An 18242-nucleotide genomic window follows, 5' to 3' on the forward strand; every position below is an offset into this window, starting at 1 on the left:
AGAAAGTTTCCTTCAGCAGAATCCCTCAGAGGAACAGACCTAGGCCTTGTTTTAACAGTAGTTTCTGGCAAAGGGCTAAAGGAAGTCCTTTCATCTACCCCCCAGGATGTGAGCTGTTGGCTGCCAACGGAGCTCAACAGCATTCTTGTGGATTGAGGAGCACCTGCATATCCAGCCAGTTCTATTGGCAAAGTAGGCACTGGCTTGGAGCAGACTTAACTCCTTTGTTGCCAGCTCCTTTAGGCGTTCTGTGCTCCACGGGCTTTTAAAAAGAAGTCTATCATCTATTAGGGGTCAGCCATGTTCCTTCTGTATCTGTGGCCCTTCACATAACTATATATGAGAAATATTCATTACTTTATAGAAAATCCTTTCTGTACCTGAATAGAGCGTTTGTTACTAAGGTTCTCATTCAACTGAGATTTCTTAATGAATGTGGAGTGTTTATACACACACACATATGCATGTATACCTGTATATATGTATATATACATGTGTGTATGTGTATGTATACACACACACATATATATATGAGTGTATGTATCTGTGTGTATATGTTATATATGTGTGTATTGGTGTATATATGTATACATGCATGTATATGTGGTTTGCATGCATAGGTGTGTATAACTTACGTACGTGTATAAGTATATTTTTAATGTGGTGTGTGTGTGTACATGGTATATAAATATGTATGCATAGGTATGTGACTATGGTGTGTGTATGTCGCTATGTGTGTATGGTATCTATGTGTATGTATGTGTGTGCATGTATGTATGTGTGTATAATCAAATTCATAGAGACAGGGAAGTAGACCTGAGATTTCACTGGTATAGGGAACTCCCAGGTGAGGGCACTCCTTCTACAAATATAGCTTGACACGTTTTTCTGCAACTTAATGGTGCTGCCTAAAACCCAAAAGTTGAAATTACCTGCTCAGGGTCACAGAGCCAATACATTTTAGCCGATACTTCCTGGCTCTCTAATCAGGCTTTCTTTAATGCCAGCTCTTTTTCCACTTGCCACACTTCTTCCCTCAAGTTCATTTTTGCAATAAAATTGAGATTCAGACAGTGAAAACCCCATTAATATGTGAAAAGCACCTTAATTTCCCCAGAGTCTCCTCTTTGACAGCCACATTCTCTTTGGAAGAAGAAGAAATGATAGACTCTGCTGGTATGGAGTTGAAGCTGCTTTTTAAAAGCTAGTGTCTAGGTCATCATCAGTGCTCAGCTTACTGTCTTTTTCCTTTTTGAATAAGGTCCTGTATGGGCACTTCAGTAGTGTGGACTATTGTATGCATGCCAACTTGTATCACATCTCCTGTCAATTAAACCTTATAAATATTTCATCACTAATTGCTGATGTGTAAACAGATATGTTCAGGCCTCCCTGGCTTATGCCCATCTATTCATCACAAAGATGTAGTAGCACTTTTCTGACTGAGGAAATCATCATCATCTTTGTTTTTGCTCCAATGCACACATTATTTGACAAAGTGTTTCTTTTAAAAAGTATGTCATATACAATCCTTTTTCTTTTCTTTTCTTTTCTTTTTTTTTTGGTGGGGCAATGAGGGTTAAGTGACTTACCCAAGGTCACACAGCTAGTAAATGTCATGTCTGAAGTCGGATTTGAACTCAGGTCCTCCTGAATCCAGGGCTGGTGCTTTATCCACTGTACCACCTAGCTGCCCCCATATACAATCCTTTTCCCCCCTGTTCTTTGTGGAGATATTCTTTTGTTGACATTCAAGCTCATAATAAAAAAGGAAATTTATATTTTTTAAAAAAACAAACATGTTATATTAGAGTGCTACACTTGGAGTTGAGACCTACATCTGAATTTTGTCTGTGACACATAGAAGATATTTCGCTCTGGACTAGTAACTTAATCTCTTATAACTTAAAGTCATTTCAGTCGTGTCTAACTCTTTATGACCCTATTGGGGTTTTTCTTGGCAAAGATCCTGGAATGGTTTGCCATTTTCTTCTTCAACTCATTTTACATATGAGGAAACTGAGGCAAACAGAGTTAAGTGATTTGCCTAAGGTGACACAGATAGTATCTGAGGCCAAATTTGAACTCTGGTCTTCCTAACTCTAGGCCCCAAAGCCATCATATAGGAAACTTATAACAGTTTCCTCATCTGTAAAATGGAAATAACCTACCTTATAGGGTCATTATAAAAAAAGCACTTAGTAAATCTCAAATATGAATTGTCATATTCACTTAAAGAAGTCCTTATCTGAGAAGGGAAAGCTGTTTGCAGACCAGTCAGTCAATCAACAAGCCACATGACCAACGTGTGTCAGAGAGGGTACTTGGAAGGATGCAGGTCATTTTGACTTCAAGACTAGTTCTCTATTTACTATGCTACAGCTGCTTTTCGGGTGCCTAAAGAGCAGGAAAATAAATCTAGTTTGGCTTCAGCATAGTAAGACTAGTTGACAGGTAGTAACAGTATCAAGTGAGTTTTCAGTGGAAAATACTTTCATCATAGTTAGTGCTTAATAAAGCGTGCTTGATGGATCCTAGCCTTCATTGGGCTTAAGTCCTTTTGGGTCCATTTTCCTCAATCCCTCCACCCTTCCTACCACACATGCAGGTTGTCTCCCATTCCACCCACCCAACCATCCACTTTCATTTATTAGTATGGAAGATATGGGAGGCTTTATGGAACCAACCAAAGTTTGACACCACAGGAGCAAAATAAGTTACTCTGATATTGGAGAAACAGGTACTAAGTTCTTTCTACTTCTCTTCTCCTTGTTATCTCAAGGACACTATAGAAATAGCAATGTATTTTCAATTCTTCAAAAAATAGTTGTGTGAGCTCTCTTTCTGACAGTCTCTTGTAAGATATATTAAAGTCTAGATTATTTACAACAGTAATGACAGCAAGAACAATCTATCTGTTATATGCTTACAAGCAGACACACACAGAGTGCTTATATTTTGAAACACATTCCCTTTTTGACAGATTTACTTTGTTATCATGTTTTGCTTTGGTTCATTCTCATGTAATTTTCAATTACGTGACTGTAAATCAAATGACAAAAAGTGTGCTTAAAGTATGCTGAGTGGTAGTGGAAAGCTAACATGAGAAGGACCAGGTGTGTTAATTTGCATCGTGTGATGCAAGAATTTAAAAATAATTGTTTATAGATTTACTATCATTTCTCCAATATTGCAAATGCAGTTTAAATGCAAACAATTACAAGCAGATTGTATTTTATTTTGAAGTAAAATTTTTCATGTTCTGGTCTCAATTTTCTTTGCCTTATGGATAAAAAGCAAAAAAGCAAAAACCATACATTAATTGATGCTGCTTGGTCCTTTGAGGTGTTCTTAAATTCGGCTGCTTTTTGACACTTATTCCTGAATCACCTATGTATGGATTGTCAAAGATTCGGTGAACTTGTGTTATTGATTACTTCTTATCTTGTTTCTTCCTTCCACCTTAAATTCTGACATCCCTTCCCCACCTAAACTCTGTGGGGAGCCAATAGAAACAGATTCTCAATTTCTTTGAAATGTAATTTTTTTAAAAAAAAGTTCTGCTGTGATGTAAATGAATTAATCTTTTATTCAAAAGTTAACTAATTTAAGGGACAAATATAACATTGCAGAGGTAAATAAAAATAATTTAACTTTTAATACGATGACCACACGTACTGTTTTTCTGGTAGGGTTGATGGGTTGGCAAAGATCCATTCTCCCATCCCCACTGTGGCCATTGTCTAGATTTGGGAATATGGGAACAAAGGCAGTTGGTAGCTTTACTGAGACTCAGGTTTGAACAGGTATCTTACCAGTACGTCTTGCCCTAGCTCTTTCAGTTTTATTTTCTGGTTGACAGTAGCCTCACTGATGATTTAGGTTGTTCCTTCTTAATATGAACTTTTTTGTTTTTTGTTTTTTGGGGTTTTTTTGCAGGGCAGTGAGGGTTAAGTGACTTGCCCAGGGTCACACAGCTAGTAAGTGTCAAGTGTTTCAGGCCAGATTTGAACTCAGGTCCTCCTGAATCCAGGGCTGGTGCTTTATCCACTGCACCACCTAGCTGCCCCCAAAATTTTCTTACTTAAGACAAGTCAACAAGTTTATTTGTCTGTTTTTTGTTTGTTTGTTTTGTGGAGCAATGAGGGTTAAATGGCTTGCCCAGGATCACACAGTTAGTAAGTGTCAAGTGTCTGAGGTCAAATTTGAACTCGGGTCCTCCTGAATCCAGGGCCAGTGCTTTCTCCACTGTGCTACCTAGCTGCCCCCTAATATGACCTTTTAAAAAATTATTCCTAGGTATGGGTTTTGTTTTGTTTTTATAATGTTTATTGCCTGTCACTTGAGAATGCCTCACATATTGAATATCTCAAACCATGACACAGTAACCAATGAAAAGAGACCTCATGTAACTGTGAAGATAACTCTAAAAATCTTGGGACTTGAGAGAGAGAGAATATGAATGAGAGAAAATTAATAAATGAGAATACTTTAACTCACAGTGTTTAAGTTAATTAGAGGCATAGAAGAAAAAAGCTGTGTGAGGTCTCATGGGAAACATATCAATCCAAAGAGAAAGATCAGGAAAATCTCCCTGGAGTGAGGGGCATTTGTCTGGCCAGTGTAGTTTTAGCGTTAGGTGTATTCTAATTCTTGCCCATTGGTCATCCCCATAGACCCTAAGGAGTAGCTCTCTTTTAGGTTTGATTAACTAGAGCCCATGTGGCTATTGGCTTTTCTTATTTTTTCCTGATTTATTCATTAGGTGGTAGAGCCAAGGAGTTCATTTTCCTTATAATGTTTAAGGCTGAATCACTCGGGTGTTACTTATTTTACCCTTTTAATGTAACCAAAACTGACCTTGTAGGTAAGCTTTCTCTTTTTGGAGAGATGTGGTGGGCTTGTCTATATTGTCAAAAAGTCTCAAGTGATTTATATTTTTCTTTATTTAGGACACTTTTTCAGGAATCTTGGGTCTATATCTGGGCTTATGCTTTCTAGGGACTGGCTGTCTCCTGTTTCATTATTGGGTAAGTGAGACTTTCTTATAGAGCTGAGTGAATGTGCTACTGTAATACAATGTGTGTCCAAAGAGCCGTCAGGTATTTGTGACTTGTAGTGATAAGTATAGCTATCACATATCTAAAGTCTAAAATTTGGTTTTACTTATATGAAAAATTCAAGGTAAATACAAAATTATTTTAATTAAACTCTCCTGAAGTTTTAGGCATTTTAAATAAACGTGTTAATAGTCCTATCTTCTTAAAATATTTGTATGACAATTGTTGGATTAAATATGTTATTGGCTTACTGAAAACAAAGATACCTTGATGGGAAAAATAATGGAATGTTAATTTCTGGCCTGTAGTGAACTTGTCGTGGTTTGGTTTGGTTTTTCCAAAACAATTTGATGGCATGAGGCTCCTGTTATTCCAGATAAATGGAACTTAGAGTACCCTAGCCTAGTTAGTAAGCAATACTAAAAGTCCAACATTTTTGAAAGATTAAAGCATTGTCTAAAAATCAGTTTTGAGAACTTCATATGGTTTTCCTAAGGTCCCTACCTAGATCTTTTCCTAACCCACCCAGAAATTGCCTGTTACATGCTTTTTCTTTTGCCCTGACTTTCACCTTGGGTTGGATCAGGGTTGGTTTAACTTTTAAACAAAAATCCAGTTCCTTCTGATTTGATTTGAGACCACCATTCTTATCATTCTACCTGAAAGGGTAGAATTTGACTTTTTTTTTTGGTGGGACATATGGGGGTTAAGTTTGATTTGGCCCAGGGTCACACAGCTAGTAAGGTGTCAAGTGTCTGAGGGCTGTATTTGAACTCACGGTCCTCCTGAATCCAGGTGCCAGTGCTTTATCCACTGTGCCACCTAGCTGCCCTAGAATTTGACTTTAAAAGTTCATACTGCCATTTGACTAAAGTCTCTTGCTATCAGCTCTTAAAATGCAAAAAACCATTGGGAGAGAATATTAAATCCTTAACACCATTAGTATGAATGAGTTTTCCAGGATCCTTTGAGGGAGCGCTGAAGGTTCAAGGATAGAGAGAAATGGTCTAAATTGTGGTGGGCAGTAGCGGGAGGGGGGGGAGCGCTTGAAAAGGGAAGTTGAATTAACTACTGCACTTTAAAGTGGAATGAGGTCTAAGTCTGATGTATTATTTTATATGTATTTTTCATGGGCAAAAACCAAAGCTACAGGTGATAAAAGTAAACAGAGATCAGGATAAGGATATCAGACAAAGAAGTACACACTGGGCAGCTAGGTGGCGCAGTGGATAAGGCACCGGCCCTGGATTCAGGAGCACCTGAGTTCAAATCCAGCCTCAGACACGTAACACTTACTAGCTGTGTGACCCTGGGAAAGTCACTTAACCCCAATTGCCTCACTAAAAAAAAAAAAAGAAAGAAAGAAAAAAGAAAGAAGTACACTGATGCTGAGACTTCCTTTCCCCTTCCTCTTTCTCCTCCCCCACCTAATCTTGACTCACATACATCTGGGCTTTGGAACTTCTCTATTCCAAAGCGTAAGATATTTTATAACCCAAGTTCCTGTCCAAGGCGAATTGAAAACTCAGAGGAAATAGTGAACAAAAGTCCCAAAAGAGGCTCTTTCCCATAGTGGAATGAGGAAGCATTCTAATATTGCATATGTCTGTACACGATGTGCTGCTTTCTGGCTGTTGCTCTTATAAGCAGCAGACTCATAAAGCCAATAAGTTGACTTGAATCCTTTAATAGTCACTTTTACACTTACATTCTAGTATGACAGTTTATTGAAATTGGACTCTGCTCTTGGCTTTCAAACAGCTCTTGGCAAAGGTTAGGTTTAGGCAGTAGGCAAATAACTCACTTCTCAAGTGGCCAGCCCAATTTCCCTCCTCTTGTCTTCCCAATTTCTATTAATTTTGCATCTCTGGAAGGTCCTCTTAGAATCATACGAATTCCCCATGATGTCAGGGTGTGTTGCAGGTGCTTTTACCCACTTTATTCCTCAGTTATTATTTAGTTCCTCAGCATCTTCTTTAAAAACTGAAACTCTCACTTAAATAATAGGGTCCAGTGCTAATTGAAATCCTTGTTGAACAGCTGTTCCAATTGTTTTCCTTTGCCTCTTTAAAAATACAGTCTTCAAATGACTCAGCAAATGGTATTGACTGCAAACGGTTACCTGGCGTTAACATCCTTTTATTCTTTATAGTTTTTTTAGAAAATTGGGGTTAAGTGACTTGCAGTGTCAGCCACATTTTTGTTAGCCTGTTTACCATTATATATAATATGCTGTCATGCTCCTATTTTCCCCCAAAGGAGAACTAGCCTTTTGCTTAAGGAAATTTTTGATTTAGACCTTTGGTCAAGTGACTGATTTATTCTGTGGAAGCTCCAAGTGAGAGAGAGCAGTAGGGTAATCCTTCACTTAAAATTTGGTAGCATTTGAGTGTTATATCACTATTATCTAGGGCAATGTTGCTAAACTCAAATAGAAATGGGGGCTTCTGATCTATACGTAAAGATTCCTACTGACCTCCTATTGACTTAGATTTAAAATGTAACTTTATCTATGTTTTATTATATTTTTATTTATTATGTTAACTATTTCCCGATCACAGTTTAATCTGGTTCTGACCTCACTTGGGAGTGTTGTAGGCTTCATGCAACTGTCAGGTCTCATGTCTGACACTTCTTTTCTAGGGTACTGGGGTAGATGATCCTATTTTCATTTTTCTCTGAGTTCCCTGGGAAAAGCACCCTGCTAAATTTGATCATTTTTTCTTCTTACGAGGAGATCTTATGTATGGTGTGGTGAAGCTCATGAAGCTGGTAGGACAGCTCTCTGACAAATTTTACTACAGCAGGCATTGTCTCTTGTTTGGAGCAATTATCTCTGCGCACTGATCCAGGTATTTATCCACTTGGTTCTTGGTTTGGGTATCCCCTCTGCCAATTCTGTTTGCAGTCAAGTCACCTCTGTGCCTTATCAGATGGTTTTTCTGAATTACTATAGTCATGTGGCCAGTCTTCTGATGTTAAGTCTGTTAGTCAACAAGCATCTATTAAGGGCTAAGCATTGGGATACAAAAAAAAAAAAAAAAGGTAAAAACATGATCCCGGCCCTCAAAGAATTCACAGTCTAATGGAGGACAACATGAGAAAACTGTGTACAACCAAGATTGACACAACTTACACTTGGGGGCACTATCAGAAGGAAGGCACTGATGGGAAAAGATGTCTTCCAGAACGCAAGATTTTAACTGAGATTTGAGAGGCATCAGGAGGCATCAGTGAAGAGGGAGAGTCTTCCAGGCCTGGAGTGGACAACCTGTGAAAAGAAAAAGCCGGGATGGGGTTCTGTGTGCAAGCAACAGTAAGGAGGACACTGTTGGTTGGATTGCAAGCTTCATGCAGGAGAGTAACGTGTAAGAAGATTGGAAAGAAAGGGAGGGCAGGGTTTTAAAAGTCAGATACAGGATTTTTATGTTTGATCCTGGAGAGGTAATAGGGAGCCACTCTGGTTTTACTAAGTGAGGGGAGAGCGACGTTGTCACACTTTGCACTTTTAGGAAAATCACTTGGCAGCCAAGTGGGGAGGAGGCTTGAGGCAGGGCAGGGAAAGCAACCTCTAAAGGGTATATTGGCATTGGCGCCATGAGGGTAATGAGAACTTATGTCTGGGAGACAGCTATGTGAGGAAGAGAACAGAGGACATGTGTGTGTGAAGGTTTAGCTGGGTCTTGGACAGTCAAACATAGTCCATCATCTAGAGCACGTATTCTGAGGCCTTTTCCTCAGTAGCACTCTCCCAGACCGTGTACTCAGTTGGTCTATCCTTGGACCCAATCCCAGTGTGACCTCCACACCATGATGAGGTAAACATGATGAATGAATTAAGAATAAGACCCAGGTGTAGGATCATGCTAGTGCCACCATTTTTTAATATCATTCTGAAGTCTGGAGGAAGTACAAGCTCTCATGAATTCGTGATTTGTGCTTTTTTCCATGGAGTGGCAAATGCAGTGACTGATCAGGTGGTTCTGATACATCACTTAAAATGACATTTCTCTGCTGTATTGGGTAACTTATATTGCATTCTTTTATTTTCCTTTTGATTTAAGGGCATTTTCAAGCATACGGTCATAGTGTGATCATGTCTCTTTCTCTCTCTGACTCCCTGTCTCTCTTCTTCCTCTCTGTTTTTATTTCTAGATCTTTTTCTCTATTTCTGACTCACAATGTCTCTCTCTGTATCTCTTTGTCTTTTTCTTTCTATCTCTGTCTCTGTGTTTCTTTTGTCCTGTCTCTTTTTTTTCCTGCCCCCACCCCATTTTCTATTTACATTGATTTTTATTTATCTTTTAGTTGTTCTATTGATGCTTTTAAAATACCATTGTACACCCCCAATAATGTTAAATACATTTAAGTACTTAAGCAAAGCATTTGCTTTATACTTGCTTTAAGCAAAACAGAAGAAGAATGGGAGTAACTGGTCTCTTCTGAGTTTTCCTGTCTCTGTTTGTGGCTTTCATTTCTTCCAGGAAACAGATGTTACTTGATTGTAATAATATCACGGAAGTTGAACATGGTAGTCTTGCAGACAGTGATGTATTAAATGTCTATCATTACCTGAAGCAAATGTGATTTTATTTCCTTAAATGCTTTTATGTCATTAATACCTGCTGTGTTTCAGCTTGTACAGGGAGTAGGCTGTAGGCTCTAAGTGGTTTGCTACTGATTTATCTAGTAGATCTTCTTTCAGGTATTACTTGGCCATTTCTTAGAACTTGAAAAAAATTAAAACTCACATATGCACACACCTTAGCATTTAAACCTGTAATTAAGTAGAAAATGTTTAACAGTTTCTTTATTGGCAGCTATCAATAAAAGATCTTGCTAATGAAATAGTTTTAGAAGGAAATAGTTGTAGGAGGAAAGGAGGTAGAAAGACCTATGCCATTGTCTAATATGCTTTAGATCAGAGGTACTTAGTTTCTTTTTTTGGTGGGGGGTGGTTTGGTTTTGCTTTTTTGGTGAGGCAATTGGGGTTAAATGACTTGCCCAGGGTCACACAGCTAGTAAGTGTCTGAGGCCAGATTCAAACTCTCTCCACTTTAGCCACTGTGTCACCTAGCTGCCCCCTAGTTGTTTTTTTTTAATTAAATTTTTATTTTATTTGCAAAGATCAGATTCTCTCCCCTTATCCCCATGCCCCCCATTGAGAAAGCAAGAAAAAAACCCTGTACAAATATGTATATGCAAGCAAAACCAAATTTCACATTGGCTGTGCCTAAAAAGTTGTCGACTTTTCACAGTTTGTCACTTCTTTCTTTGTCAGGAGTTGAGCAGTATACTTCACTATGAGTCCTCAGGAATTATGGTTTGTCATTGTTTTGTTGATCAGAGTTCCCAAGTTTTCTTTAAAGTTTTTTGTTTTGTTTTGTTTTAATCAACCAAGACACGTCTTCTCACCCTCCCCACTCTCCCTGACCTCCGTTGTGAACATAAGAAAAACAAAACCCATTACAAACATGTGTAGTCAACTGAAACAAAATTCCATATTGGCCATGTCCTAAAAATATTTGTCTCATTTTTCATTCTGAATTCTTTACCTCTCTATCTGTTTCATCTTTAGTCTTCTGGGATCCTGGTTGGTCACTACACTGGTAGGAGGTCAACACAATAGTATTACATCACACTTATATACAGTAACAGATTCCCATTGTTTGCCCCTCAAAAAAAGGGAAGCAGAAAATAGGGGGTGGGGTTTACAGCAAGGCCTGAACTCTCAAATATGTACAGAATTGAGTCAAATTTATAAGAATACAAGCCATTCCCCGATTGATAAATGGTCAATGGATTGAGTTGTTCAAAGAAGAAATCAAAGCTATTTATAGTCATATGAAAAAATGTCTCTACATCACTTTTTTCCCTTTTTTTTGTTCCTAAAATCACTATTGATTAGAGAAATGCAAATTAAAACAACTCTGAGGTATCACCTCACACCTATCAGATTAGCAAATATAACAAAAAAGAAAAATGACAAATGATGGAGGGGATGTGGGAAAATTGGGACACTAAAGCACTGTTAGAGTTATGAACTGATCAGCCATTCTGGAGAGCAATTTGCCCTTTGACTCAGCAATACCCAACTACTAGGTCTGTATCCTGGGTGCAAAAAAAAAAAAAAATGGAAGTTATGGGCATGCCCCTTAATTGGGGAACAGCTCAACAAGTTGTGGTATATGATTGTAATGGAATACTATTGTGCTCTAAGAAATGATGGAACAGGATGCTTACAGAAAAACCTGGGAAGACTTTATATCATCGGATACAAAGTGAAGTGAGCAGAAACAGGAGAACATTTTACACAGTAATAGCAATACCATATGATGATCAACTGTGAGTGATTTAGCACTATGATTCAGTACAATGATCCAAGACAATTCCCAAGGACATGACTGAAAATTCTATCCATCTCCAGAGAAAAAACTGATAGTCCTGAATACAGATTGAATTATATTTTTTTACTGTATTTTTCTTGGTATGTTTTTTTTCTGATCTTCCTTTTTATTCCAAACAGATCTTTGACCATTCCTTTCTTTTTTTTATTTTTTTAATTTTATATATATGTGTGTGTGTGTGTGTATTTGTGTATTTGTATAAATGTATATATATTTAAAGTATTTTATTATTTTCCAGTTACATGTAAAGATAGTTTTCAACATTTGTTTTCGTGGATAAAGCACCAGCCCTGGATTCAGGAGGACCTGATTTCAAATCCAGCCTCAGACACTTGACACTTACTAGCTGTGTGACCCTGGGCAAGTCACTTAACCCTCACTGGCCCACCAGAATAAAAAAAAAAGCAAACAAAAAATATTCGTTTTGGATTTTGTGTTCCAATTTTTCCACAGCTTCTCCAACATTCATTATTTTCCTTTTTGTATATTAGCCAATCTGATAGGTGTGAGATGGTCCCTCAGAGTTGTTTTAATTTGCATTTCTCTAATCAATAGTGATTAAGAGCATTTTTTCATATGGCAATAGATAGTTCTGATTTCTTCATCTGAAAACTGCCTGTTCATGTCCTTTGAACATTTCTCAATTGAAGAATGACTTGCATTCTTATAAATTTAATTTAGTTCCCTAAATATTTTAGAAATGAGGCCTTTATCAGAAATATTGGCTGTAAAAATTGTTTCCCAACTTTCTGCCTCCCTTCTAATTTGGGCTGTATTACTTCTGTTTGTACAGAAACTTTTAAATTTAATGTAATCAAAATCATACATCTTGCATTTCATAATATTCTCTATCACTTGTTTGGACATAAATCATTTTCCTCTCCATAGATTTGAGAGGTAAACTACTCCTTTTTCTCCCAATTTACCTGTGGTATCACCCTATGTCTAAATCATGTATCCTGGTGTGGGGTTTTTGTCTGTGCTTTCTTTTGCAATGTGGCTAATTTGGAAGTATGTTTTGCATGACTGCACATGTATAATCTGTATCAAATTGCTTGCCTTGTTCTCAAGGAGGGGAGAGAGGCAGAAGGGAAAGAATTTGGAACTCAAAATTTTCCCCAAAACCAAATGTTTAAAAAATTTCCATAAAATTGAGAAAAAATAAAAGAGAAAAGTATGTGACCATGGTCAAAGAAGAAAAAAGGATATTCTAACATTTAATATATATACACATATGTATATATACATATATACACACATGCATACATACTTATACACATGCACACATACATACATGAAGAGAGAGAGTACATTCTTAGAATTTGTTTTGCTTAGGATTAATCCCTCCCTTAATCTATGCTCTCTCAAGTTCCCATCCTTTCTTTTCCTCTAGTCCTAACACCTTCTACATAGTAGCCTTTTCCCAAAATTGTAATCATAGAATTTGAGAGCTAGAAGAAATAGAATAGGTCATTTACTTCAACCTTCTTATTTACTGATTTTTTGCTGTTGTTCACTTGTTTCAACTTGTTTCACTCTTTGCAACCTCCTTTAACTTATTTAGCATTAATTTACTGGGCTTCAGTTTCCTTATTGGTAAATCAAGGGATTGAACTAGACCTGGATTCTTAGTCTGGGATAAATGGACATTTTGACAACTCTTTTTTTTTCAGTATAATAGGATCCCTTTGTTTGGGTGGGGTTTTGGTTTTTGGGGTTTTTTGCAGGGCAATGGGGATTAAGTGACTTACCCAGGGTCACACAGCTAGTAAGTGTCAAGTGTCTGAGGCCAGATTTGAACTCAGGTACTCCTGAATCCAGGGCTGGTGCTTTATCCACTGAGCCACCTAGCCGCCCCCGATAGGATTCCTTTGTAATTCTGTGTATTTTGTCTTATTTTATGCATTTAAAATATTCTCAGAATTGGGCAATAGGTTTCACCAGACTGCCAAAGAGGGTGCGTGACAAAGAACTCCTGAACTAGATGACCTTCTAAGATCCTTTTTAACTCGGAAATTCTGTGATTGACTTTGTTAGGATCAGGTAAACTCATGTTTCAGAAATGTTTTTCATCATAGACGAGTTCAATTTAGTCATTCAGTCGTGTCCACCTCTTTGTGGCCTCATCTGGGGTTTTCTTGGCACAAGATACTGGAGTCCTTTGCCATTTCCTTCTCCAGCTCATTTTACAGATGAGGAAACTGAGGCAAACAAGATTAAGTGCCTTGTTGAGGATCACACAGTTAGTAAGTGAGGTCAGTAGTAAGAAGAGTCTTCCTGATTCCGGGCGGATACTCTAACCACTCTGCCACCTAGCTACTCCATTGAGTACAATGGTACCAAATTGGGGGAAAAAGTTTTAGTTCCTATGTTCTATGTCATTAGTTTGAATTACCTATAAATAATAGGTATATTTGCTACACCTTTGAAAGATGTTTAATACTGAAATGTACCAGTCCCTAGAAGTGTTTTCTGTGGATGGGAGAAGAGAAGGGAGAGGAGAGTTCAAGCATTAGCAAATGCAAGGTTGGTTAGTCATTCTATTATTAATGATTTTCTGACACCTGAGATGATGACATAACACTGTGAAACTTTACCAGCTTCATTAGCATTATAAATCTCCTGATAGGATAGGTTGTGTTCAGAAATGAATATTCTGGGAAAAGGAACCCACCATATTTCACACTGTCAGGGTGTACTCTGTGATTAATTTAATCTTTATTGCCACACCTCATTGGGAAATACCAAAGCCACACCTGAGAAAATACACAGAGCTCAGTTGATTACATATTTAAAAAAAAAACCAACAACAACAAACTTCTATGGTTATCATTGACCAAATATTGGAGCCTCTTCTGCTCTTTTGTCTGTTCACTAATGGCCTCTTAATAACTTATGTTACTTGAGCCCTGTGTGCCCGGTTTATGGTGTATCACGGTATATCACAGCTTTGATTCAGAATCCTCAGTTTACTCTTCTTAAGCATTTGTTCTATAGACTATAGGTCACCCAATACCATACTGATCCACCAATGTTTTCTTGTCCTTTGAAAGTTTTCAACAGATCTCAATTTCTCCCTCTTCCTGATACTCTTTTAGCCCTGGAACTGTTGTCATTCTGGTTTTGCATATCACCACATCCCTTGGATATCCAAAGTCATACAAGGAATGAACTTGCTAAGGGGAATACAGCAATATATCACAAGGATCATACACTATGACCAGTTGGGATTTATACCAGGAATGCAAGACTGGTTCAATATCAATACCAAAGCCAATAGAAATGCTATCTCAATAGATTCGGAAAAAGTTTTTTGCAAAATATAATACTCATTTTTTTTTTGGTGAGGCAACTGGGGGTTAAGTGACTTGCCCAAGGTCACACAGCTAGTAAGTGTTAAGTGTCTGAGGCTGGATTTGAACTAAGGTCCTCCTGACTCCAGGGCCGGCGCTCTATCCACTGTGCCACCTAGCTGCCCCCCTACTCATTCTTATTTTAAAAAAAACACACACTAAAAAGCATAGGAATAAATGGAGCGTTCCTTAAATCAATAAGTAGTATCTAAAACCATCAGCAATGTAATAAGGATAAGCTAGAAGCCTTCCCAATAAGATCAGGGGAGAAGCAAGTATGCCCAATATCACCACTATTATTCAATATAATACTGGAAATAAGAGAAGAAAAAGAAGTTGAATTAGTAATGAGAAAACAAAAATATCACTCTTTGAAGATGATATACATAGAGAATCAACTAAAAAACAGAATTGAAATAATTAGCAATTTTAGCATAGTTGCAGGATATAAAATAAACCCACAAATATCATTAGCACTTATACACATTACCAACAAAGTCCAGTAACAAGAGACAGAAAGATTTCAGTTTAAAATATAGATAATATAAAAGACTTGGGTGTCTATCTACCTAAGATAAACTTAGGAATTATATGAAAACAATGACAAAACACTTTTCACACAAATAAAGTCAGATCTAAACAACTGGAAAAACATTAATAGCTTGTGAGTAGGTTGAGCCAATATAGTAAAAATTACAGTTCTAACTAAATTTACTTATTCAGTGCCATAACCACTCAAAATGCCAAAAAATATGTTGTATAGAGCTAGAAAATTACTAAAATTCATCTGGAATGAACTTGCTGCCAAAGTGTAGGCCAAGTACACCTTTTCTCTGGATAACAGAGCCTTATATTTACTGCTTCACATTTCATTAATCTTCTGCCCTCCATGTAAGCATTATTGCTTGCTTGATTTCTCCCCAAGTGTCATGAGTCCCAGATTTCCTCCCATTTTAAGTTGTTTGGATTCACATCTGGATCATGTTTTCTTTTATCTTTTTGGTATAGACATGATTCTTTATGGCTTGGATTTTTTTATCTTTGCATCCTCAGCACTGAGCATCATGCCTTGAACATCATATTTAATGTTGTTTTGTTGAATGGAATAGTCATCTTTTTCCTCTTTCCTTTTCTGACTCAGTTAACAATCTTGTTAATGCATCTATTTCTCCTACTACAGTTAGTCAAGTAGGTGCTTCAGTAGATAGAGTTCTAGGCTGGGAGTCAAGAAGCATGAGTTAAAATCAGGCCCAAGACACTTTCTAGCTCTGTGACCCTGGGCAAGTCACTTCACCTCTTCTTGTCTCTGTTTCCTTATCTATAAGATGGGAATAATAATAGCTCCTACCTTGCCCAGTTATGAGAATCAAATGAGATGATTGTGAAGTGTTTTGTGCAAAGCTTTATATAACATACATTAGGTGTTATATAAAATCAGTTGTTGTTGTTTAGTCATTTTCAATCATGTCTGATTCTTTGTGACCCCTTTTGGGGTTGGTAAAAATACTAAAGTGGTTTGCATTTCCTTTTCCAGTTCATTTTATAGCTGAGGAAAGTGAGGCAAACAGGGTGAAATGACTTGTTCAGGGTCACATAGCTAGTGTCTGAAGTCAGATTTGAACTCAGGGCTTCCTGACTCCAGGCTCAGCACTCTATCCACTGTGCCACCTAGCTGCCCATAGAAAGAATATGCGCTCTAGAGTCAGAAGTTGTTAAGTCATTTCAGTTATATCTGACTGTGACCCCATTTTTAGGTTTTCTTGGCAGAGATGCTAAAGTGGTTTGCCCTTTCATTCTCCAGCTCATTTACAGGGTTTAAGTGACTTGCCCAGGATAAACACAGCCAGTAACTGTCTTAGGCCGCATTTGAACTCAGGAAGATGAAGTCTTACCATCACCTAGCTGCTTATTATTATTATTCCACAAGGATTAAGGAGGAAACAGCAGTTTTTCACAGCTCCTTTCAATGATAGATATACTTATAGATATAGATATAGATATAGATATACGGTCTTAGGATTGGAGCTGATTCTTGCCTAAGACTACCTCACTCATTAGTTTAACTCCTTATCTACCATAACAGTGGAGAAAATTTAGAGCCCATATTGTTGGAAAGCTTCTATAGTATAGTTATATTCCAGCTTGTGTATAGTACGCCTTTATTTTCAGGCTATTCACTGTCTTGTGTCCTTATATACTTTCTCACTATAATGTTGTTGTTTGTCCTTGGTTCTTGAAGAGAACTGTGACATTAGGGTGATGTCATGACTTGCAGTGAATTGTATTTAGGTGATGCAGGGCTGTGTAAGGTCACCAACCTCACCCTCTCTTCCAGAGCCATCTGGGTCCAGTGGGGAGAGAGACAGAGACAGACAGAGAGACATACAGACACATACACACATACATAAGGACATCTGGAGATGGCTCTGGATGTTTAAGGCAATTAGGATTAAGTGACTTGCCCAGGGTCACACAGCTAGTAAGTGTCTGAAGTGAGATTTGAACTTAGGTCCTCCCAACTTAGGGCTAGTGCTTTATCCACTGGGCCACCCAGCTCCCACAATGGACCATTGTTTTTCCATACCAGTTAAAACACCTCCAGTAGGGGCAGCTAGGTGGCCCAGTGGATAAAGCACCGGCCCTGGATTCAGGAGGACCTGAGTTCAAATCCAGCCTCAGACACTTGACACTAGCTGTGTGACCCTGGGCCAGTCACTTAACCCCCATTGCCCTGCAAAAAACAAACAAATAAAAAAACCCACCTCCAGTGAACTACAGCTGTCCCCTCAGAACTTATTAAAATGAAGAATTTGTCTGACTTTCCAGTACCCCTGTGAACTTCTGTCCTGTAAAACCTGTGTGGAATAGTGAGGCCCTCAGCAGATGATTCCTAGAGGCTTTTCTATTTTAGTTTGAGTTTCTTTTCAATCCTTCTCCCAGTGGCCCTCCCTGTCCTCTACTTCTAATCACCAGTGCTTCTGTTGATTAGTATTCTCTTCCTGCTTTTCTTCCCCATCCCCTTTTCTATGAAATGGAATCTTTTTGTCCAAATGGACCCTAGAGGTCATCTAAGTCTAACCTTCCACCCATTGTCCAAGATCATAAATTTCCTTCTGCATGAATACTTAAGGTGACAAGTAACTCATGACACGGTCCATAAATTCAACAAGTTCTTTCTTAAACTGGGGTAGATTTAAAGTCAGTTTAATTTCCAGTCATTTGGATCTTAGTTCTCCTTTCTTGAGCAGGGTGACTAATCTGTCTTCTAGGTAAAAGTCCTTCAAATATTTTCAGTATTTTAATCATGTCATTTCCTCACCATCACCATCTTGTCTCTAGGCGAAACAACCTCCAGTCCCTTTAGTCATTCTTATGACAAAGATTTGGGACCCCTGGTCTTCTAAGTCACTCATTTATTTCTA

At 37.9% G+C, this 18242-nt stretch overlaps 1 protein-coding gene across 1 annotated transcript in view; it reads left to right on the top strand.

Annotated features, from left to right (window-relative positions):
* SLC9A7 (solute carrier family 9 member A7) overlaps positions 1–18242 on the top strand; it is a 208406-nt gene that overhangs the window by 98976 nt on the left and 91188 nt on the right. The window contains 5 exon segments of the mRNA XM_043998858.1: positions 4953–4978; positions 4981–5030; positions 6257–6258; positions 7798–7901; positions 7903–7912. Coding sequence (XP_043854793.1) covers positions 4953–4978; positions 4981–5030; positions 6257–6258; positions 7798–7901; positions 7903–7912 — 192 coding nt within the window.

The sequence above is a fragment of the Dromiciops gliroides genome, chromosome 3 (genome assembly GCF_019393635.1).
Source record: "Dromiciops gliroides isolate mDroGli1 chromosome 3, mDroGli1.pri, whole genome shotgun sequence".
Classification (NCBI taxonomy): Eukaryota; Metazoa; Chordata; class Mammalia; order Microbiotheria; family Microbiotheriidae; genus Dromiciops; species Dromiciops gliroides.